This window comes from Vanessa atalanta, chromosome 25, assembly GCF_905147765.1.
Source record: "Vanessa atalanta chromosome 25, ilVanAtal1.2, whole genome shotgun sequence".
Classification (NCBI taxonomy): Eukaryota; Metazoa; Arthropoda; class Insecta; order Lepidoptera; family Nymphalidae; genus Vanessa; species Vanessa atalanta.
Window position 1 is genome coordinate 5,168,980 of NC_061895.1, and position 26,548 is coordinate 5,195,527.

The 26,548-nt window shown below is 32.1% G+C and overlaps 1 protein-coding gene across 2 annotated transcripts in view; it reads left to right on the forward strand.

The window, feature by feature from the left end:
* LOC125073719 (transcriptional activator cubitus interruptus) overlaps window positions 1-26,548 on the forward strand; it is a 95,859-nt gene that overhangs the window by 42,074 nt on the left and 27,237 nt on the right. For both annotated transcript variants that reach the window (XM_047684706.1, XM_047684707.1), the window contains exon 3: window positions 6,062-6,470. In XM_047684706.1, coding sequence (XP_047540662.1) covers window positions 6,310-6,470 — 161 coding nt within the window. In that variant the 5' untranslated portion in view covers window positions 6,062-6,309. The remainder of the gene's footprint in view (window positions 1-6,061; window positions 6,471-26,548) is intronic.

Genomic DNA, 26,548 nt, shown 5'->3' on the forward strand with positions numbered 1-26,548 from the left:
TGAGGATTCTAGAAGGTTCTAGAAGCTTATTCCACTATGTTGCGGTAAAGTATTTTTTGATGGGTTACCCGAGGTTTGTTGGTTGGTACTCATCACACTGCTCCCATGAGACTTACATTTTTTGACGGTATATGCGAAATTTTTGAAATTGCTTAGAATCTGGGGTTGTATGCTTTGCTATATGGGGGTGATATAGCTGTGAGGAACCGAGTACGTACATATATAGGTATACGATAACATTAATCTGTGTTCTCATTTGTCTGTTAATTCGTTTCGATTTTAAAACCACAATGGAATTCTATACGATTATAAACTACAAGTAAATTAGTTAAGTTTAAAAACGCAAAAGTTAACTAAAGTGCATTAAGTCGTGTTAAATTTTTGGGTCTAATTATGCAATTATAAATTACAGACATAATTAATACAAAGTTTTGGTGTTAAAGAAACGCCATAGTGATGACTTCATCAGCATCAATCGAATCGAATCGATTATTGTATCGAAGGATTCAAGTCGATCGTGAAATTAGTTAACTTATTAATATTAATAAATGTGCTCTCTAACAAAACGGCATGCGTAAACTAACTGGTGTAACATAAAAACTCCGGAACGCCAAACGGTGAATAGACTCACTAGCCTGACAAATCGTACAAACATTTCTAAGTATTGTTTACCATATGAAGATATAATAAACTATAAAATAGCAGACTAGTTAATCTCTAGCCTATTTTAATAGCAGAAGGATTAGAGATGAAATTTTTGACCATTGTGACCACCTTACCATCAAGTGGTCTATTTGAGAGTTCGCCTATTGATGACTAAAACAGTTGTTCTGTTGGTCGTACCCCGGACATCACAGCACAAAACTTATCAGTACATCATACACAAAAAACAATCAGTATATCGATCTCTGTGTATGTACGTCGAGATTTCGATAATTTATCAAATGTTAATTACATTTGATAAATTACATAATTCGAATTAAAATCAAATAATTCTTTATTCAAGTAGGTTCGTAAAAGCACTTTTGAATCGTCAACTTAGTGTTGAATTAAATGTAAAGCTACCGGTTCGGAAAGTAGATTCTACCGAGAATAACAGGCAACAAACTCAGTAGGTACTCTTCTCGGTGTGATATGTGAATAATGAAAAGGATTACAATAACTTTTCTTGGTAGTAGGGATTTGTGCAAACCCGTCTGGGTAGGTACCACCCACTCATTAGATATTCTGCCGCCAAACAGCAATACTTGGTATTGTTGTGTTCCGGTTTGAAGGGTGAATGAGCAAGTGTAACTACAGGCACAAGGGACATAACATCTTAGTTCCTAAGGTTGGTGGCGTATTGGCAAAGTAAGGGATGTTTTATCTTTCTAATAGCGCTAATGTCTATGGGCGATGGCGAGGGCGACCACTTAACATAAAAAAAACTTGGTATGTTTTAATAGCTTAACTGATATCTTTCCACTACATAGCATACTTAAAACAGCCGGACGCGCACGTATGCGCCTCTTTTGGATCAAGGGCCATATTCGAAGCAAGCAGCGTTGAAACTCATTGTAATTTATGGATGTCCACACGCTCACTACCGCGAATGTTAAGTCAAGTTGAAAGGATTAGCCGCGGTCTCAAGTGCCCCACATGATTTATTCAAACTATCCGGGTTATTGCCTATTGGTTTGTCAGGTGTTGGGTTAGTTATGGTAAGGCCGGTTAACCCACTTCTGCTGATGGGACATTCCAATGAGATCCCATTGGTTGACATTCATATATTATATTCTAACAGAAAATGCTTTTGCAGTTTTGTTTTTTATCATTATAAATAAACGTATAATATCATTACTTGTATGTTTATTATAGGTATCTTTACTTAGTTGTGTTTAGCTGGATTTAAATCTGTAATCTCCGCTTGTAACAACGTTAAACCCAGGTGACAGCACCGGTCTTTGAACTAAATTGAGAAATTAATTAGATCTATATATTAAGTAAATAAATGCTTATATAAACATAACTAGCTACTTTTTAATTGTTAATTTGGTCGTTAATAAAATAATGTAATACTAAAATTTTACTCATCTTCATAATTATTAAGTTTTTAAACTGTTTTTTAAAAATACGTCAGAGAATATTTATATTTTAAAAATCTCATTAATAATAAATTTGAAAATCGAACATAATTTCAATCAAATGAATATTTGAATTAAATAATAATATTAAAAATAAATCAATCCCATCATTTCAAATTACCTATCGGATCACAATGATTCGAGTACATAAAAATCATTCGCCAAACCGACACGTGTCTGGCGAATAAATTAAAACACAGACATACGTCTTTAATAAGACGATTCGTGTTCAGATCACAGCACTGCGACTGGAGGCCATATCTAATGATAAGAGTACTAGTGCCACTATTGTCCACCTGACATATAAGTCGTGTTAGAGAATGGTTCCGTGACCCAGGACACTAATGGCTGATTATCACTAACTTTGGTTATAGTTATACGCATAATTGACAGTGATTTGTTATTGAATATCAATTAAGGTGCACTTTTAAGCTTGCTGTTGTGAAATATATTTCATTTATTTTAATAGATAATTTGTTGATTATTCTGTGGAGGTTGCTGATGTGTTCTGGTGGTTAGGGTAAATCTTATTTATTTAATATATACACAAACGGTATTATTACACTGATTTAAATAACAGTTATTTTTTTAACTAGTGACGGTGCCACCACAATAGTTTCCTATATTATATTAAAACAAATATTAAAGTGAAGAACATGCATAAAAATTGAAACAAATTTAATAAAAGAGAGACATAAAGAGAAAAAGAGAGGGAGATATTACAAGATTTTTGAGCAAATTCGAGAACAGAACACGAAACAGCGTACGCTCTGACAAGCAATGTACGAGAGACCCAGACAAAGGTGGCATAGTATGCGAGTTTCTTGCCGTTTCTTCTCGCTGGGGGCTGCTTTCCGAAACGGTAGTAGTGTTTATATATTGACGATTCAAAAACGCTTCATTCTGAAGCTTATTTGAATGAAATAGCAAAATCAGTCACAGCTATTTAACAATTTATTAAGAGAGAGATCAAACATGACATTATATTTAATCAGTTTATTGTACTGGCACAAGTTCTATTCATAAAATTAACGGCATATTGCGGTTTCAAACCCGGCTGAGCACCACTAAGTTTTTATAATTAATTTAAATAATTCATTTCGTGCTCGGCTGAAGGAAAATAGCTTGAGGATAGCGTGTCGGATGACACTCTACCACATGTGTACATTTATGCGGTTTGCATTGGAGCGGCGTGGTGGAATAAACTCTAAAACTTTTCCTCACGGCCTTTAACCTATCCATGGGATATTTATTGGTGTTACTTAACCACTAAATTAACATTAAAAACGATTATCTAAACTATAAATAATCTTTATTTTCCTAATGAATAGACTACACCGATCATTAGAAATAAACTATATATGTATATAAATCTAATTAAAATATCAAATCTTTCTGAAATGACTCTCTGGAAGGACTGGAAATATTTCAAGCGTCATACCAACGGCTGTACGTTGTCTCACAGAAAGGGTGTTAACTTTTCCAACAAAACTTCGGCCTGCTATCTAAAAGTCCTAATATCAATGATTATTCACAAGATCGTGATCTGCAGCTAGACCATAAAGCCAGAAAAAAAATACTGACAAGTTAAATCAATTCATTGATTGATCGACCATCTTACAAACCGTCGAAATTACGTAACTGCTTAATTTCAACTTGCAATTATAATAACGATGGCCGTTTAAAAAACATCTCGACATTTTAAAATGTTTAACCTAAATAAATTAAATATTTAAAAATTATATGTACAGTTAAATTTTATTAAGTTTATCGAACTTATGCTTATAAAAAATCAATGGTAACCAAAAATCTGGAATAACTGAACCTCATCTCGTAACACCATAAGATCTAAAGGGCTTCTCGGAAGGTACAAAACAATTCGTCGACTAAAAAACAATTAAATCGTAATTAAGGGCCGTATTGAGAGAGTCGGCATGCGCCAGCGCTTTACGGAACTCATTTTAGAGGGTAGTGGTGTACCCTTATATCGATATCATGTTTTAATTTTTAATATTTATTTTATATTTGAATTGAATTTGTATAATCGTTTGTTTATATGCATTGAATTCTACTTAAGAAAAGTTTCGCTAAGCAGACAAATAATGCAATGCAGGATTTTATGTAAATTAAGCAAGTGACTATAAATGTAATGTTTTCTTGTTTCTCGAGTTACGATCTTTATCATTTATATGAAAAGTGAATTTCGAAATTCCTCTTTAACTTGTGCAAGATGTAACGAGATCTCAAATCTCTTAACATGTGCTGATTAAATATAAAAAACCCAACAGTCTTAAATGACCCATTGCTGGGCTGAGCATTCTTCTGTATGGATTTGAGATTATTTACGTGCGACAGAATTTCTCCCGACAAAACCAGCTATCCACGGAATATTTTTCCTGAACTGCCGAGCACGAGGTGAAATGTAAACACAAACTAAACACATGAATAACTCGTTGTTGCTTACCTGGCTTTCTACCGGGTTTAAAGTAATCTTTACTGAGCTTTCGGCTTGTAATAATAAATGAAACCATTGAATTCGTTTTTTGAATGAACGATAAAAATCGAAACTCGAAGCGTGCCAATTCCACATTCGAAAACATCGTAAATCTTTTTCATCGACATTATATCGATTATCGACATTTTCGATGATTTTTTTACGGGTCTATAGACTACGCCTTATTAAGAGGACAATGTACGAAGTAAGTTTGAAACAATCACATCTTCATTAATTACGCCTGGAATTTTTCTGTGATAGCTCTTCTTAAAATGGTTGTATAAGTTAAGAGTTAAAAACGGACTCGTCTCGACAAAAACCCGTCGAATTTAAATGTTCTCCATCTACAGATCGGGGCTACTTGGTAATCTTGATATGATTTCATAATTCTGCCATATATGGCATTCAAAGGAAATTTAATACAAATTAAACTTTTTCAATTGTTTTAAGGAATGATATATGAATTACTTTCTCTAAATGATACTCCTATAGAATCTAGATGTTTTTGATGTATGTCAAAAGAAAATTTGATTTCATTTAACGCAAACGAAAGAGGTTTTATATACGACGTGTTTTAATTTATATAATTGTTTCCAAAAATGTGTTAAAAAAGAAATATCGCTCAAAATTCGAATCAACTTTTCCGTATGTGATAATGGCGATCCAGTCGACTCGATAAATTAGTAACATGATGTTTTGCCATTCCGAAGACTTGTTAAGATTTAACAGTAATTAACACTCATTCCGATGTTAACAATTTTGTTTCGAGTACGATGAAAATTGGAATGAGAGTATATGAGCTGGTAATTAACGCGGAATATTTTCGTATGTTTAAATATTTTTTTACAATAAAATGACTTGAGGTCAAGGTGTTATCGATATCGCTATCATCATCATCCTCCTGTCCTTATCCCAATTTTACTTGGGGTCGGCGCAGAGTGTATTCTTCTTCCATACTTCTCTGTCGGACGTCCTCACAAGTAACATTCTTTCTAACCATATCGTTTTTCACACAATCCACCCATCGTTTCTTTGGTCGTCCCCTACCTTTATATCCATCCACATCCATTCTTAAAACCTTGCTCACAACATAGTCCTCATTCCTCCGCTTAACATGCCCATACCAAGACAGGTGTTATCGATAATGATGTGAAGTTTAAAATGATATCAATATAGTCAAATACAACGGAAATACATAATAAAAATGAACTCAAATTTAGTAGTATAACTAGTAAAATAGTAAATATTGAGGATATTGACGATAGTTATTATCCAGTCAGTAAAGACATAATAGAGACAATTCAAACAAGAACAGGTCATGCAAACATCGCACGTATTTACCTTTTTATTTAACAACAAACATACAACATACTAAACTGTAATTTAAAACCGCAACCGATTTTAAAAGGAAAACAATTAATTTTTAATCATCTCTTTGTTTCAGATAAAAACAGAAGAATGAGAAGCCAACAAGAAAATTATATAATCAATAATGTACAAAAAAAACCATTGTGACAATATAATGATTATGAAAAAGAAAATGGAGTCACTAAGATTCGAGTTAACTTGACGAAAGATTTAATCGGTGCTTTTAAAATTGTGATTGAACTTATTAGTTATGTTTATAATAAAACTGAAAAAGTGTTAAGTGTAGTGGGACTAGGTGATGAAATATTTCTAGGACTTTAAATAATGCCTGATCGGGAGTCGGTTGGGGGTCCTGGGACTGCAGGCAGCGGTGGTTTCCTACCACTACAGTTTCCCTCGGCTTTTGCAGCTTTCCACGCTTCAACGCCTCCTGGTGGTCCAGCTACAGCCATGCATCACGCAACGCATTATCATCACCACGCACAGTAAGTTTTTTTACAATTATAACCATATGTTTTTCAGGTGGCAGCTATTCCTGTTGAGCACCTGCCAATATAAAAGTACTAACTTAAGTACTAAGTTTTATGATAATACCTTTGTCATTGAATTTTGACAGTTTAATGTTATAAAAAATTATATCCGCATAAAAGCATTCCTTAACCTCAACATTACTTTTTAATTTGAAATACCATTCGAGTATTATCTGCGATACATTAACAATAATTTAAGTGCCTCGCTCTTGTCATAATTTCTCGGTAATATTATCAAATTGGCTAAGTATTCTCGTATCGAATGAATCCATCTATATGCATAATTTGATTATATACGCCAGCGAGTCAAGTGTCCTTTAGTATTACGACCGTTTCGTGCACTAGGCTCGTTCCAAAACGCCAAGTTCGTTTATAGGACTAGTCTATAAAATAGAGTGGTTCATTAAGCATTTGTCCCTTTGCATGCCACGGGCTTATTTCATTGCATAACTGCAGCTACCTTTTCATGTACCAATTATATTCAACCACTGAGTACGTTTTGAATGCACATTCATTTATCCTTAGTGTTTAATGACGATTAACTTTGAATTTATTTTCTACCTTTTCAATTAACCAGCTGATACGATACATGATTAAAAAATATATATTTCTTTATTGGTTTCTTGATCTTACATTTAAATTAAGAATAATGCAAGACGATAAAGTTTGTACACTTGTTTTGCTCACATGAATATTTTTATATTGCAACAACGGACATGTGCAATCAGTTTGACAATATTAATCTCGTCTAACCGGACATAATAGCGGACTAAAAAAGGACCCACAAATCAATGAGCCACTAAGAAATGATGAACAGGAAGCCATCAAAGGGATTGAGACGTTTACAATATTAGGGCGGACATTAATAAAAGCAGGCCGGTGATTTTCAACAAATGAGTTACTCGCTTCACTCAAAGGATATATGACGTATGGAGAGACCGAAGTTCGTTCGGCCGGCTGAGATGATTAATGTCGCCGCTGCTTTAGATGCCTCTAACTTGCAAATACTTTAAGAAATAAAACTTTCAAATTTCCTAAGCACTTTAGCGAAACTGATTGATGTGACGTCAAAGTTTCTATGTCCTTCCAATAATGTCGACTTTTATTATTATCGGTTCGAAAATCAATTGACTCTTCGTTCGTAAAACAAATTGCTAGTCTAGAACCAAAGGCATTCTGAATCAATCAAGTCGAAAAGTATAAGGCGTAACTTAATTTATTTCTTTCAAAATCCACTGTTTAGCTAACTAGTTTTGCTATACTTTAATTATAACGTTAAGTGATATATAATATAGTATATTGATCATACCAATGATAAATGGTTATTGGTATTCTCTGAAGTCCACTGTCTCTTTCGTTTGGAAAGAATTCCAACGCCGGAAGCGAGAGCGAGTGTACCCATTAACGACTCCACGGTGCCTCATTTAACCCGCTGCTGCGATAATTGCCACCACGTGTTTATTTCCAAGCGTTCTAATTTTATCACGCACAATGGGTTGGACACGATTAGTTATTTTGGCTCCGTTTGCTTCGTCAAAGTCAATTTTGTCCACAAAAGAGGTGTTGCGAGTCGGCTGTCGTTTAATTCATTAACTGGAAACCTTTGAACTGATGGATCGACATCTCTCGACATTTTGTACCTCGTCGCCTGTTAATACTTAAAGCCTCTTCAGTATCGCATCAATGATCTTTTTCACTTGTCAACTTCTGTGCATTGATTGAGGACATACTATTTACGTTGAAGCGTGCTTGAAGGCAATTGATTTGTGGTTTCCCCTTTTAGATTAATAAATTATTAACTCAACAACTAAAATGGACAAATTCGCTTATTTGTAATTTATAATAAAAATGTTATAAACGACTTTTTGATATATTCATGGAATTAATAAATGATTGCGAAAAAAGGTATTAATATTACTCCCCTCCCTAGATGTTTCTGATAACGATGAAGCATCTAATTTCTGACACATGTTACATAATAAACTGCCACACACGTCGAACAATATGATAATGCTTTTGTTTTAGCGTTCTATTTTATATTTTCCAAAATGATTTGTGAAGACAGCGTGTACAATGAGATCGGGATGCGGGCGAGAGAATGGTGCATTGTGCCATGGAAACCATTGTGGAGACATGTGTTAGATGGAAGTTCATATAAGTGGCTTTATAGTCTTTTTAATACCATTTTACCTATATAGGAACATCCAAAGCGGATGGTATAGCTTTTTTCATAGGTAATAATTATTGTTTATGACATCATTTAGTGATGTACTTTTAAATATGAATATTACCATCAACATGAATGGATTTTTAAAGAAACATAACATGCTGAAGCTACTACAGTTTAAAATTTTGATAGATAGGATTCAGAAAATAAAGAAACAAATTTTATTACAAAGATTCCCGATCGCGAGTTTTAGTTAAAATTCTGAAACTAATTCAATTTTTTTTAAATAAAGATTTAGTACCCAGTCGTTATTTTAAGTCCATCGTTGGTCCCTTTTGTTGGTTGTTGTGCGCACAACTCCTAAAGTTCCTGTTACATGAATAGACTCAGTTTACTGCAGTTCCCATTGGTCGTCTGTCCAATTATTATTCTCAGAAATGCAAAAACTGTTCGAACTGAACTTAGCACGTTCGCTCTTGAGTGATTTATATGTTTGTCTTGAAGGCACGTCTGCTTGTCATGAGAAAAGAAGTAAACATAAATGTCAAAAAATTAATTACTTACCGGTTGTGCAAAAATGCTACCCTGAAAATATACATTCATCTTAATTGACAGACTTTATGCATAAAATTTCCGAAGCGTTTGCATCGACACAGTAAGAACCGATTTAAAAAACTTGGCGACGTTAATAGTCTACGATCATAACTTGGTTCTCTAAATTGCTCCATTTCCTGAATTGTTTATAACATGTTCCTGACCCTCATCCCTTAAAAAAACTTCCAATCGGTCAATCGTCCCATAAACTGGTTCCGGTCATAAATTGGTCATTCGCTGCATCCTGTTACAGTGGACTATTGTCATAACCGTTTATAAATAGATGTGCCGGAGAGCTATGAGTTAGAGTGCAGATTGCTTGGTACATTGTAACTTTATTGGTCTTTATGTTGCTTGAAATATCCCATCCTGGATATTTAATGGTATCGACATGAACTTAATGGTACGGTCTTTTTTGTCATTACTTCCTTGATGTATTTCTTTTTCGTTAAATATTATTATCGCTTTTTCTAAACTGGCAACTGAATTTAGTTTGATATTTAGTATTTTATATTAATGTTTCACCAACTTTCGTCAACGATCCTAGTTAAAAAACTTTTCTAAAGACACAGCTTTTATTTTATCCTTGTAGGTTCTAAAATAAATATAATTTATTATAATATAGTATAGATTCTAGAGTCACCACCATCAACAAGGAGTGGGGAAAATTTCAACTCCATCGGTTACATTTATTGATAAATTATTTGCAAAATTTAAACCACATTTAGTATCAGGTGAAGATTCATATGTGTATTTTTTTATGTTCGGTCCAATTTTTATCAATAAAACTATTTTTCTAAGACAATCAAACCAAAATATATATTATCAAATATAAGAAAAGTTTATAAAGAAATATATGAAAGCACAGCTGAGTTCAATAAATCGTTCCTTATTACTATTGCCTGTGTACAAACTATTGAAATTAAAAAAAAAACTCTTTTGTTATTTCGATTGCCAATATGAAATAGTTTTTTTTAAACTCAACTGGTCGGCAGACGTAAATAATATTTGGGCTAATCACCTTTAAATCATCGCTATGCATCATTGACCTCCCACTTTAGCTAAATATAGTACAGATTATATATTATTTTTGTTACACATTACGTTCCATAAGTGCAGGGTTTGCGACAACGTTTGTTTTCAATTACAACTTTGACGTATTCGATTTTTGAAATTTAAACAAATTGCAATGTTTTGACATTTGATACTATGTTTGTATATCTCTTTGGATATGTTAGTTTGTGTTTCATAATATGGATTTGTAATCAATTTAATCATCAATTCAAATTATATTATTTTTAATAAATAATTAAACTAAAATATAATTTTTTGGAACATTAAATAGTGTGGACTTGGCTGAAAGACTGAATAAAATTTATATATATTTTTGATAGTATTAGACAATAAATCTGTACACCAAAATTCGATATTCAGACACGACATACATTTTGTTTGTGTAGATCAAGAATGATGCGCTAACACTCTTCTAACATATTATGTAATTTATTTGAGGAATGGATTTTCTTGTTTCATAACTTAAACCTTTAAATAAATCCGCTTTCAAGCTTGGTATTAATATGGGATTCTGATAATCTCTTCTTGAGCTCTGGTTATTTATATATTAGTAATACTTTATAGTATCAGGCTACAGTGGTGTTGAAATAGAAGTAGAAATTGACTATCGGAGGTAATATAACATTTGACTGGTATTTTGAATGTTCGTATTCCATTTGCAAAATGAACAGCATCGTCAACAGCAGTATATCTTTCGTTTTTAAATAATTCGTTCATCGGTGATTCACTATCAGGTTATTTATTTCTTCATCTATTAACTTTAAATAAACTACTTAAAAAACTATAAGCAGTTTCATGAACCAAATAAAAAAAGTGACCAAATACATAACAAAAAACCCCTTTTTTCCAGCAACGCCTTAATGGTACGTCTGTTTGTTCGTAAAGCAAGGAACCATTACTGCATTAATTGTTTCGTTTTATACGTCATTGTTCTGAATCAATACTGGATCCCATTAAATTGGTTAAAATGAAAAATAAATACAAGTACTTTTTTCAGTATTTCAAATTGCAGTAGCTAAACTACGTATAGTTTAACAAGAGTCAAATTTTAATGATGATTAAGTTTTTATTGTTGGTTTAATTTTTTTTCTTGAGTGGCATTTATTTATCGGTGGCAGGACGTTGCGGGTTCGTTTCATTTATAAGCTATTCTACTGCTAAAAATCATACTTTATAGTGCTGTGCTCCTATATGTCAGTTGAGGCCAGGGAAACAGGCACTAAACCATAATATCTTAGATGCCACCAAGGGAGACAGTATGAGGAACATGTACTCCTTGCTAGAGTGACTCATGCGCCTATCTGTTACCTCAATAAACAAAAACAGAACAGAATTTATGCGTTCTAGTTCTTTTATAGCTTTTTATAGAAAAGGTAAAAAAGCTGTTAATTATCTTCACTACAAGGGTTCTAAGGCCTTATCTCCTGTTAAAAAGCACGCATTTCAGAACGCATTCTATCCAACTGACAATGGATGTATCTAATAGGAGATGAATATCCGTCGGCATTATCACCGAAATATACAAGTTGCATACGATGTTTTCCTCCACCATTGAGCACGATGAACGGCCAGATTTAAACCTTCGATCCACGTTTAACTGGGCATCGACGTTTCCAATGTGTTTGTCAAAGTTATTAGAAATTGATAAATATCCTAATAAATAGCATGTTGAAGCCATTAAATCGATCTGGAACTTAACACGCACCTTTATAATGAGAACAGGAATAATGGACCAGAATCTTGCAATTGTTTAGCTACTGTCCACACGGCGCACGCAACGTTGCATGATACACCTCGCTTCTTGATTTTTATTCGGCGTTCGAGATTATTAGGTACAAAATTGTACTCAGATTGAATTCAACCCTAATGCTGCCATAATTTTGTTGCGAATTCGTGTTTATTATTGTGCGTGTTAGTCGTTTTTTTTTTATTTCGCTTGAACAATTCGTGCGTCAAGAAAAGATTGTCGTTCGTATTAAATTAAGCCATAATTTTGTTTACCTAGAAATTAGGGACGTTTTATCTACACTAACAAAAAACAAATTTGTTAATACTTTTAGTTACTTTATATTGTAAATAGGTCTTTGATTTTTGATTAATCAGTTAAAAGGTACTAAAATGTGGGATCTTTGAGTGTTGCTATAGCTTTAGAATTATTTGATCATTCATATAATAAATATTATCGCAACTCAAATGATTTGTAGTAAGCGACGGAAAATTTAAGATTGTGTGGGGTTTAAGCTTGCTTAGTTCGTACCAGTGGTTTGGCTGTGACAGCGTAACAGAGTTCCTTTCGCATTCATAATATTAGAATAGATATGTTTAGTGAGTCCTTGTGACGTATAAAAGTGTGATCTATTATAAATTAATTTCTATCTTTGAATGTATGAATTTTTAAATCATTCCTTTTTTAAATACACGATAACATCCTCTCCTGTCTTTGAGTAAACATGTATGACTGTAATATTGGAATAAATCCCAGCGTGTAGAAATGTAAAACTAACTCGGTAACACAATACGCTATCAAAGCGACCGTTCGGAAACATGGCACCTGCTAACATGTTTATAAAGACAACATTTAACACCAAAGACGTTTTAAACACACATTGCTATATCAGTATGATTTGTTTTTATATATAAAAATAAATATATTATTAACACTTTTTTTTATTTAATTTATTTAATAGAACACGTCACAGTATAATGAAATTACTTGAAACTAATTTTTGTTTAATACGTTCTCATAGAAATAATTAAAAAACTATTGAATATATATATATATTTTTTTTTTATTTTGGTCATCTACAGTACTTTTACTATGTATGATTACTAAATTTTAAATTATATAAATTAGACCGAGACATCAGCTTAATAGTAATTAGGATTCCGTTTTTTTACGGATGCACAGAACTTTAAGACGTATACGAATAGAACATGTTTTATTTACCGGAAAAGGTTTGCCATTTGACAAAGTATGTACTTTTAAAACAAAGCCTTTATTGAAATGTTATTGTGATTTTATGTTCCTACCTGCACATTACTTAAATGATAAAAAAAATTATATCGTCATAAAAACGACAATTTAAATGATATAAAAAAGAAACGGATGCATATGTTTTTGTTTTACACAATTATTTGTATATTTATAATATAAAATGTTGAGACTTTGTATTACCTAACTGTAAAATCTACTAAACCATTATACATCAAACTTATACCAGAAGATACGGCGCTATTTGGAGAAGATTTAAGAGTATAATATTACTATATAATTAGCGCTTTGAAATTTCAATGTAGACCATTGACGTGACAATCATAAACGTCAAATTCTTGTTAAACGAAAAATATCAATCATTTAGTTGAGAAGAGAAGATACTCTTAGGAAATTCGGAAGGTACTCGCGTTTACCCTTCATTTGTTACAATTAAAGGTCAAAACCCCGCCAAGGGCTGACTCGCGGTCGTTAACCCAGCATCTCAATAAAAAATACCCTAGCGCAGCAACCGGGTGTTTTTACGACTCATTTGGAGTTTTATAACGTCTATACATATAAATATATATATTTTTTTATTAAACACAGTGCCCGTGTCTAACACCTAAATAAAAATTGAAGAAATTTAAAGCCGGGGAACTTGGCTTGTTTGTTTACGTGCACCTAATTAGGTAGAGTCTTTTATTGTTTCTTCGACACGGACGCGCAGCCTCTGGTATGTGGTCATTTCCTTATGACTAATAAACAAAATCGTATTATTAAATCATAAACTAATGTAATGTGAAGAATCTATGCAATGAATATTTCTGTTACCTTGGAGGTTTTATATTTATAGGTAGGCTAACTGGCAACTGAGTCAGAATTAGTGGCTACCATCGCCTTTAGACATTGCCGATCATCTAATCCATCCCTCGCCGATGTGCCACCAATCTTGGGATCTAAGTAGTTCCGAATACTTGATGAGTGGGTGGTACCACTAAGCGACAAAAAAAATTTACATATACGTATAAAAAAAAGGAATAATCAATTAAAACACATCTGAACTATCTAAACAATATGCTTGATTGATTAAACTATTACAAAGCTAAAAAAAGGCAAGTTCAAACTATTACTCAGTAGCTCATATCTATAGAATGACGACATCTATACAGAAAGTCGTAAACGCAATCTAAAACAGCATTTGCGTACAGAGGACAAGAGAGGTTAATATCTACGTTGACAGGACAAGGGCGAAACTATCAATATGGATGGACATTACTAATGTGCGGTGAATGCACTTTTCATCGAATCTAAGCGAAGACGAATGTAATGTAGCATTCGCTTATGTCATGCCTGTTAACGGCGAATACTATCATGATTATTATGTTTCGAAGTTTTAATTTTCGATAATGTTCCAAATTTAAATTTTGAAAATTGACGTCTCAGAACTTTGCTTTAGTTTTTGACTGTAATTGTATTAACGAAGAGTTACATGATTGTAATGTTTCGAAGTTTTAATTTTCGAATTACCGTGTTCTAAATTTATATTTTTGGGATTGTTTTTTAGAACTTGGCATTACTTTTACTGATTGTAATGTTTTAAAAAAATTATATTTACTAAAGGCTTGTAATAAGAATAAGTTAGCAGAATTTTGACGTTTATGAAATACAAGTCATCGCTCGCGACTTCTGTCTCTGAAGTATGATAAGGACTACTAACGATATATTTTTATATAAATATCGTTTATTCGCATTTTAAAAAGTAGGTAGAATATTATTGGCAAATAGTTGTTCCACCAATTTATAGCAAATAAAGAATTAAATTTATCCTCCATATCGAGGGCACAAGATAACTATTGCAAATTTCTTTACTTAAGTCGTTATTGCAACAAACAGTCAAACATACTTCCGGATTTGATAAAGTTTCATGTAATATAATTTCTTCTTACTCCTTCGCGCAAACGTATACTCAAATATAATCATTACACTTATTTATTGGTGGCGAAAATTTTAAATTTCCGGTTCGTTCAAAGTAACCTTCAGCTCGAAACGAAACGACGACAGAAACAGCATGATTATTGGTTTTCTTTTAAATTATAACGTCGTTTGTTTTAAATTCGACGTTTAAAATTACTTCTTCAATAATATTATGAACCGTTTCCCCTTATTAATATTAATAATGAACTCTTTGTAATACTCTTCACTAAAATATTTGTAATATTACAAGATATCGGGGGTCAGACGTGATACCCTGTTGCATTTAAATTGATTACTTTACCTATAATTACTTGAAGCACAGAGACATCTTATAATTTACTCTTGACTATGTTCTGGATGTGTGAGGGTTTGTTTAGGATTTCAATTACATATTGTTTAGTAAATCGAAAAACAATGATTTAAAATATAATTGATTTGAATATTCTTTATAATTTGATTGACAGATAAATAATCCAAAAAGGAATAGACATTTTATAGAGTTATACCTACATATAGATCTTAATGGTCGAAACTCAACATTATAAGCTCAAGAAGTTTGCTCCTTTATTTGTAAGCGTATTAGGTCTATGCTATATTTTCTAATACTTCTAAAACTATTATTTGAAATTAAATGTATGTTTTCTGTACAATATGAATTGTTAAATACAAAAATATGAGAGCTAATTCTGTATCTGTATATTTTTATATCAAAAACTTGAGCTAATTCTGATTATAATGTTTAGTTTCCAACTAACTAACCCTTATAATTATATAGGTTTAACCCAGATGCCTTCTAGCGTTTTAACTACGACTTAAACATAGTAATTTTCATCTCAGGTAGGCTTTAGTATAAAGCTAAAGGCTTGAATCTTAGCATCTAACGTCATAATTCACGTGCCGAGTCCGATGACCCCACCGGAAGCGTACACCGGACCGAGGCGCAGGCGCAATCATATAATGCCAGATGATTTATTTGTAAACAGACTCACGTCAACGCGCGAGAGCAATATGTGCGTGCGCGCAGGACATTGTGTTTTCGGAGATGGGATATATTTATGTTTAAATTTTTTATGGTTGAAAATTTTAATTAATATGTTTTATAGCAAAAAGTGTAGTTTATAGTTTGATTAAACATTAATTAATTTTGATAAAGTTTAAAAGTATTTTACAAGTGAAATTAAATGGGAAAAATCATCAGGAAGATCAAAATTTAATATATAAACTCTTCTCGTCTATAGTCTAGATTTAAAGCCAGTGAAACTGCGAAGCGCCTGAAAAGCGCTGCATCTTTTAGTATAAGTTTTATGTATATTGGTTTAGCAGTGGTTTTTATTTATGCAATAAAAATAAATGTTCCCTTGGCAGTACCGCCACACAGCAATAATTAGTATTGTGATCCATTTTAAAGGATGAGTGAGCCAGTGTAACTACAAACACAAGAGACATAATATCTTCGTACCCATGGTCGTTTCCATATTTAATATTAAAACTTACAATAGCAAAAAAATAAGATTAATAATCGGTATAGATTATATAAAAAATATTGATACTTAAATTATTAATTGTACTTGGTTTTACATAAAGTACTGCATTTTATTACTTATTAATATATAAACAATAAAACTTCACACGCTCCGCTCATCACGGGCGTGTAGTCATTGTTTACAATATACGTTTGTTTATTTTCGCTTCATATGGATTAAAAAGCTCCCGAACTTCATTCAAGACGTTTATTAGACGTTTTATTTTAAACATCACAGACACGTTCTTTTTTCAGTCATAGATTTGTGATGGTAAAATTGCATATATTTATTTTGAATGATATTATCAAAGATCCTATTATAAGACATAAGAAAAAATAGTATTGAACTGTGGTAAGTACTCGAATGAGATTGCATAGGTCTTAAACAGAAACAGTTGATGCATCTGCCAGCCTATCATTCAGCTAGTAAAAGATATATCAAATATCTCATTCAAGTGATAGGTGTGATGAAAACTTGAGCCATAAAAAAAATTGAAATCGTTAACCGTAACTGACAAAGTCGTAAACATATTTCGAACTATATACATAAAAAAATAATTTCGACACGTGTCTATTCGGGGCAATAAATCTATTATTTTTAGTAGTTCTTTTATACAAGCAACGTTATTTTTATGGGCAATTTTCATTTGTAGGTTTTCTGTTGTAAAGTTTGATGGTAAGAAGTGTAACTGACGGTAATAACTATCTTTATATATAAATCTTTTGTACGTCTGTATATCACTGGATATGTTACTGAACTTCTCTTGAGCGATTTGGCGGATTTTGAATCGTTTTTGTGGTCCCTGGATTAACTTAATTCGACCGGGTAAGTCTCGCTGTGATCGGGATGTAAATAAAATTCTTATTACAATCGAACGAAGTCGGGAACAGCAGTTGGTATATTTTTAATGTAATTGTCAAATAACTTCAGTTAAAAGATTAGAAAAGAAGACATACCTAAGATTCTGCACCTGAACTTGATTTTTTTTTATCAACGTAACACAGAATGTCTATTGATATGTTGGATTTTGTTAGGTCTTTAAAACATACCGATTGTTGCAAATATATATATAACTTGTAAATATCTATAAACGTACCAGGAAGACCGTTAACAAGTTCTAAACATTATCAACCTAATTATATTAGTAGAGGCATTATTATCATATCATATTTATTGCAAAAGCTGTGCCCATACAAATAGTGCTCTATCTAATTTATGGACCAATTAAACCCATTCTACAGACCATTAGTGTTGTCGAACAAGACTCTGCCAAATGAATAAAGTCTTTGATATGTAATAGGTAAAGTTGAGTACCTAAATTAGTGCCTTGAGTGACGCCTAGCGTTCGCTAAGTTCAAATGATTGATTGTCTGAGTTGATGACTACTCCACTAAGTTTAGAAATGGCGCCTGGTATCTCGTTTGTTTGTATGACTTTTGTTTTACTTTAAAGGCGTATCTAGATTTACTTTATTGATTGTAATAAGCGTTTCCTTTAAATATAAAATGCGTTCAAAAGTATAAAAAAATTCCACCACGCTGACCCCATGTGACTTTATGGGTATGCTGCAAGTGTTAAAACTTCTTAAATTTCACAATGTTTTCACTTTTAAGGTGAATTATTAACGAAATACAAAGTGCTGCTTGATTGTAATGGTATCAAAATTTACTTTACTTTAAATAATTACCATATGAGATTATATTATTATTATAAATTATTTTACCAATATCCGAATACAACAATAATAAGAATACACAATGACAATCCAATCTATCGTGGTATGTTACCTAGATCTTGCACAAAGTCCCTCCACTAGAGTAAATCAATAATTACGTAATCATATCCAATAAAGTTACATAACTCTAATTATCCGTTTGTTGGATATTTCTTAAGATTCGCTTACTATATTTATTGGACCATCTTAGCTTAATAATAACTATCAAATCGGTTTTATTAATTGATTGCTGATTATGAAATATTATTTAACACTTAGACACCAAATAAATAGATTATTAAATAGACGCGGACGATCTTTAACCTCTTGTATATCTTAATTGTTTGTAACCATTTAGGTCAATTGATAATTCGGTTAAAAAAAATCACGAAATATGTCACCGTTTTTATTATTAAAAAAAATATTCCATTAATGTCTAGAACGCATTCGATCTTTTGGATAACTTTTTTTTGTTTTTATTTCGGCGACGCCCGCTTTCCAGGGGAACTATCTCTTCGACAGATACTGCATAACTTTCCTCGAACCAAAGAGTTTAAGTATATTGCTTGCAGTGTTAAGTTAGCTATAAAAAACAGAACAATAAATAAACAAATAACTTGCTATTTATATTACAAACTGACAAGTCAATTTTGCTTCTCAACAGAGAAACGACTGTTTACCGTCGATTCCGAACGACCTCTTGTTTGAGACGCTGGTTAGTGTGACCAAATTTTCGTAAAATCGTATACGTAGTGCAGTACGATTCTTTAAGAATTGACTTCTTTTTCTTTGGTAAGTAACCACTACTCAAATACATTTTAACCATCCTTTACGTCGTCACTGCGCCACTAACGATGGGTACTAAGATGTTATGTCCCATGTGCCTACAGATATACCGGATCAATCACCCTTCAAAACGGAGTATAACAATACTAACTATTACCGCTTGGTTAACCGATGATTTCGGGTTCAAACCCACGCAAGCACCACTGAATTTTCATGTGCTTAATTTGTGTTTATAATTCATATCGCGCTCGGTGGTGAAGGTAAACACTGCGAGGAAGCCTGCATGTGCCTAATTTCAACGAAATTCTGCAAAATTATAAAATTAAAAAATTAGGCAATTTCAACGAAATTCTGCCATATGTATGTTCCACCAACCCGCATTGGAGCAGCGTGGTGGAATATGCTCTTAAAACCTTCTCCTCAAAGGGAGAGTAGGCCTTCGCCCGGCAGTGGAAAATATACAGGCTATTAATGTATGTAATGTATTATTTAAAAAAAAAAACAGGAAAGTCTTTAAATATTAAAATGTATACACACCCTACTTATCTAAGTCAAAGTCTTATAGACCGTCGGTCTAGCTTTGTGCCTAGACGTTATGGAGTTGTAAGAGAACTTGTTCGAGCTGCTTTATGTTGCCTGATCAGTTTCTATGTCGTGTAGTTTACTGTTCGTCTGTCTGGAATAATTAAAATGTTTTATCATTGCAAATAATGTGTTACTGAAGATTAATCACTTATATTAGCTTCGGGTATCTCATTTAAAATTAATTTACTTGTTCTTTGTGCGAGTCCGTTTGAGTAAGACTTTTCAGATAAGATCAATTTTAATTCAGTGCTAAATGTCGATAGATTATATTATTACAGTTTAAGAAAATCTACTCAATCAATTAATCATATAACTACCTACCTACCTCCTTACCTACATACCTACCTACCTATTAATTATCATATAATGATAGGAATAAATGGAAGAAATAAAACAATATATAACGCCAAAATTAAATATATTAGGTAATCTACAAAACAGAAAACTGTTGAATAAACTGGAAAACGCCTACCAGTAAGCAATTTATTAATATAAAAAGATTTAAAATCTAAATATATAAAATTTGAACTCTCACAGCAAAATACGAAATAAACAGCCATAACAATGAAAAATAAATATATTTAAATAAAATACTAGGCTGTTAATTAAATGGCTAATTTGACCAGTTGGCTGCGACATATATACAACACCTTTCGGAGTTTAAGCCGAAATGTTAACATGAACATAGGTATGTCATTTCGATGACATTACTCTTGGTTGAAAGGTACAACGACAGCATAGGAGTACATATAAAACCAAAGAGAATTTAATTACATATTTTGATAAAGTTATGTTATTTTTAACAATAAAAAAATAAAAGTAAGTTGTTTTCATCAGTGCTGAAACGCTTTATTAAATAATGAATTTTTAATAAGAAATTATTACACGTAGCAATAATTAAACGCTGGTTGCGTTCCATTCCTTATAAATAGTTTTGTATGTGAACAGTTTTTTTTTTAATTAATAATTTGTAAGATGCCTTTGCAGTGTGCATTCAACAACAGTCGATGCAATATCGAGCTTCGCTTTCGTCTAAATCGGTGTTTTCTTTAGCATTTCTTCATTGATATAATACCTACTATATTCCGTATATTTTGGCTTATTTAACACTATTACTGTGGCCCGCAGCTCTATATTAGATATATTTAAAAAAAAAAGAAACGGTTGTATGACATTTGCCATTTTGAAATCTCAACGGGAGATATTTACTTAAAAACACTTGAAACGTCAAGTAAAACTATAGAAAGACTATGAATTATCGTTCACAATAGCCGATCACCCGCTGCCTGCCTTCTCGGAAGAGAGAATTCACACCACAGGGTGATTCACATTTAGTTTCATTTATTTTAATTGAGCTGTCGGTTCGCGGTAATGAAAAATAAAACGTCAAAACGGCCGTGTCCACACTACGGGGGACCAAACGTTTGGCCATTAGTAAAATGTTCTCGTGAGGTCACGCTTATATTTGGTCATCGGCGATTTATTTAAATAATTAAATCATTTATCGATAAATATACGTCGATGTCTGGTGCCTGTTATATGGAGTCATTATCCTGGTAATTTAAAGTTGGCATTGCGCTTAATATTAATACTGTTTTATTGGAGTTTTTTTTAAGTACGAGTTAATATTTCGACAACATTTTTAATTTATCGATTTATAAGCGAAATAATTCTTTCACCTTTTTGTGTATTATTATGTATATTTTTTTGCGTATAAATTGCTTAAAATTAATATAAATGTAAACATCAAAATATAAATTATCATATACGTAACTTTTTTTTTTTAAACGTCCATCAGTCCAAAATCCGGTCGATTTGATCAAAATTTAATATATATCTTCAAGATGTAATAAACTTATACAATATATACAATGTATAACAAGAGATAGTCTTTGATTTTGAAAGGAAATTATCTCAGTGATAATTTATACACGCGCCATTGGCAATGAAAGCAATTAAGAATAATTAAAAATTCGCCTAGTTCATAAACTAAATTCCAAAAATAAATCACCCGGTATAGTGGAATTTCTGTAACTGTTTTAAAAACGCTCGAAGCTATAATTGTATTCAGGCATATGTATTGTAAAAGGTATGTTGATGAATCAATATTTTTTTTGTCGATGGTACTCGGACGTTGGTGGTTTATAAGTATCGATTTTATAAATAGTATCGATATCGATAATTTCAATTTATTTAATTTAATAAATCAATGTATAAAGTTACTGTAAAAGGCCCACTTCTGGGCTAAGATCACATTTATATTTGTGGACAAGATGGAGTTTATTTTAACGTGAATACACATTGGATGGGTTTTCATCCGAAACGTGCACGAGATTCATTTGAAGATTCACGTGATTTTACCAACAGGGTCATCTGTATTTACAAAAAAAATAATATATTTTAAAATAAAAATAATTATTATATTTTTAGCAACCCTAGCCCTTACTAAACGAATACGATTTTTAGAATGCTGTTTGTGCTCCACACCTAATCCCAACCAACATGGGAGGCTTATATTTTTTTCATTTAAAGCCTTCATAAATCACCGTTGCCCGTGTTAAGGACCTGAGAATTAAGCTTCGGTATTATTTGTCAAGGGAATCTTTATAAACGAGAGTATACTTGTCCGTATTTAAATGAGGCGTGAATGTTATGGAGACATAAAACCTTCTTACGTTAACACATGAAAATTTATATATTTCGTTAATCTGTGTAAAATTTGTAACGAAGGTACCAACGCGGGAATATATTGGCACGGTTTTGATAATTTTGGTAAAGCTATTTTTAAAATTATTGACTTTTAAATATATATAATATATATGATGTAATTAAGACGAGGTTAGGTTAAGGTTAGGGAGTGCGATACAAACTTATTTATGACATATTTTTAATATCTTCTTTACCTTTTGTATATAAGAGGTAAAAGTAGGCTTGATAAGACTTAATAATAATAGTATGTAAGTAGTTAGTAGGTATTTAATTAAAAGTATAACAATATACAGGTTGTTAGTAATAAAATCTCTGTCGTTATATTTCCTAAAATAACAGTTCGACGTGACATAATAAATTGGAAAAGGTCTTATATTAATAGCAATTTCGAATGTATACAGGCTGTTTCTAATTAATCAAATTTTATGCTCTATAAATTCCCACGAGTTGGTAGAAAAAAAAAATATAGGGAGTTCATTTTATAAATATCTGTATTAACTCTTTCCGTCGTCTCGTCATCCAACCAATACACCGTAAAGAAACATACAAGCGACGAATGTCACTATCTACCATCATGTTATTGATGACACCCTACCATCTGATACGGTGACCACACGCGACTCTGACATGTCTACCAATATAAATAGGTACGAAAACCGCTTGAAACTATATTAAAGCTATAATTTGCTTTCGATGCTTTTACAAGGAATATTTGTTGTTGGGAATTGATTTCGTTATCGGCTGTGGTTTCTTGTAACGCTGAAGGACATAATTATTTTTTGTTTAAATATATTTTAATAAAAAAAAAACATATAAAATATATTTAAATAACACACATTTTATAATCGTTCAAAATCAAATTAATAAGAATATTTTATTTTTTTGAATTGTTGAGGATATATGCTTACTTTTATCTTGTAAAAAAACCAAACTTGGTGGTAGGGCTTTGTGGCAAACCTGTCTGATTACCCTTCTTTGCTCCATTCCTCGTTTGAATTATTACGCTTACAGTGTTACCGCTTAATATTAGTATAATCCCATTTTGCTTACCTACTCTAATGAACACAAAAAAACAGAGTATCTCCTAGAATTCTTGAGCCAATGAATGTAAACCTTTAAAACTATGTTCCTCGAACTCACTCCTCAAATCGAAACATAACAATACTATTTATTGATATTTGGCGGTAGAATATGTGAGAGGCGGTGGTACTTATCCAGGCGAGCCTGCACAAAGCCATACCACCAAGTCAAATAATATTAAAAAAGTAATATTTGAGAACATGTTCCCTTATCTTGTTTTGAACAAAACTAAGAATTAGTTTTCGTTTCATAATTCCCTTCTTTAATATTGTAATTTGTACGTAATAACGTACATATAAACTATTAATGTTTATTTTATATTTTAAACAGTTATAGCAGTAATTTGTATAGTAATTAAGTAAATTATCCGCTGACAGACTATTATCAACTATACAGCTTGTAATTTTGGTCGTAAAACAAACCCTTAAGTTCCGACGGATTCTGCAATAAAATTAAATTAGACTAGCGTTTTCGGTTGGTAAAATACTTTATTTTTATTCATGTTCAGTAAATGGAAACAACATGAGAACCAAGTCCATTTTAATCGCAGTAGGAGTAACAGATAAGCTAACTTTAAATTTACATATTAATCAATTTGCTAATAGCTCTGCTATGTTAAACACATATATATATCTGCTATATCTCGATGTGGCTTAGTAACTAGTTGGACAAATCGGCAATCGTTCTTCCCTACTAGTGATGTGACCAGACATATCTCGATCGGCCCAGTTAAACGATTGACCTACAACATATGTATACACAATAGACACTCTTATCCGACTAAATAAAATAACATTTGTATATTAATTAAATACAATTAAATAATTATTTATCATGTTGCTGGCTAGTTAAGGTTTCTTCTTTGCAACTTTTTTTTAATTCGTATTTGATTGTCTAGTTGTTTCGTGACCCCTAATTAAATTAAATTTATCAGGATATTTAATTACCAATGTAAGATATTTTTTGGAAAATAGTAAACTGAGTTTCTTGCCGGTTTTTCTCTGTATAATCTACATTCCTAATCGGTGAAAAAAAAACATTGCATTAGTGTTTAAAAAAAAAAAACCATACCAAAATACATTTCCATTTACGCGGTAATTATAAACTTGCTTAACAAAAAAAGATTTAAACGGAATTCTTAAAAACGTACAATTTTTTGTGCCATCTTGTCAACGTTCAATTATGTCGAATAACATACACTTTTAGAATGACCCTAAATAAAACATCAAAATCAAAAAGAGGTCGTCTGCGCGAAATCTGTAAAACTTGTTTCACATCCAGCACTGTTTTTAAACTTTCTTCCCGTTTAGAGGAAGTGTTTACTTAATACCGTCCCTGTCACACCTGTGTGTTTAAAAGGAGCAATCCCGTGTGCGATAAAGACAGCCTACATGAAGACGTCACGCGGGGCGCAGGCGCGCGTGTTCTTGCACTTGTTTTATTTATTTTGTTAGCCGCCATATTTTTTTCTTTTTCTTTCGTTTCTCAATGCTACGTCTTTGTTCGAGGGACGCAATCGTCTGGCCAGTAAGTTGGATAATTTCTTTATTCCGAGCCCACCCGACAATTTTCCTGCCGCATTATTATGTTATGAGTTTGATTTGTTTAATAATTTTATTACTGAGCGCATTGCGCGTGCGCTATTGTGTTTTTATTCGCTAGCGAATCGCTTTAGTCGATTTGTTTTTTATATAAACGTGGGAAAGGAATACTGTATTTATATTGTTTGTCCATTTCATGGCTAACATGCTCTCTATAATTTTACTTATATCGTTATAAATATTTATATTTAATCTGTGTCTTTTATTAGTCAATTAGATACAATTAAGTTTTTAATAATTAAATCAATTCATATAAATACTTCGTCTATAAATAGGTCTGTTAAATTTTTTGGCCAGTAAACAATCAACAAAAATATTTACTTATGTGCAAATAAATGTGCAAAATTCCCTTCGTTTTTCCTCTCCTGTCCCTTAATTTGCACCAAAAATGTCGCCCAGACGTCGCTTATTGCCCTATCAAATGTCCAGACATTTTACATCACAGATACCTTTGGACAAATTTTTAGGGTTCCCTAAAAAATTACGACTGAATAAAATTTGCAAATGGAAATTTTATTTAGAACATAAATAATATTATAGAAACTTAAACTAAGTAAAAAAATCACTACTTTCTATTCGAAGAACACGAAAACACAAAGAATATCTACAATTGTACTCTCAGCTTGGTCTAGAATTGTATTCGCAGAAATATTGAACAACAAATTTGATGTTCGAATCGTGCTTCACCAGTTTTTGCGCTCGAAACCCCACTGTTAGACCTTGAGGTCCGCACCGATGGTCTGAATACTTTGAATAGGGCAGGTGCTTTTTTAGTTGGTGTCCTTTGTGTCGTAGAAGTTTTATGACTTGTCAGATTGTTCCTATTGGTGGCAGCGCTTGTATAATTGCTTTCGAAAAGCAGAATCGAATTCCAGATCCAACGGTTATCGATTGATTTCGATCTTTCATGATTAAACATTAAGGCAGTTGAATATATTAGCCATCGTTACGCCCAAAATTAAGAAGCCAAAGAATTGAATTACAAATGTTTGTAAAATTTGTCAAACGTTTTAATTTTTTTTTCTTTATTGAGCCGTCAGAATCGGAGGAGTTGCTTTTATTGCAAGCGAGATTAATAATTGAGTTAGGCTCAGCTAAAATATTATGTATGAAATTGCAATAATTTTATTTCCAATCGAAGCAGTCATCATTAAGACACTCTATGGTTTATTAACGTATATAATTTAATTATTGTACTTCATCTTCTAGTACTTTTTACATAATGCTCTCTGTCAATTCATTACTTCTAGTT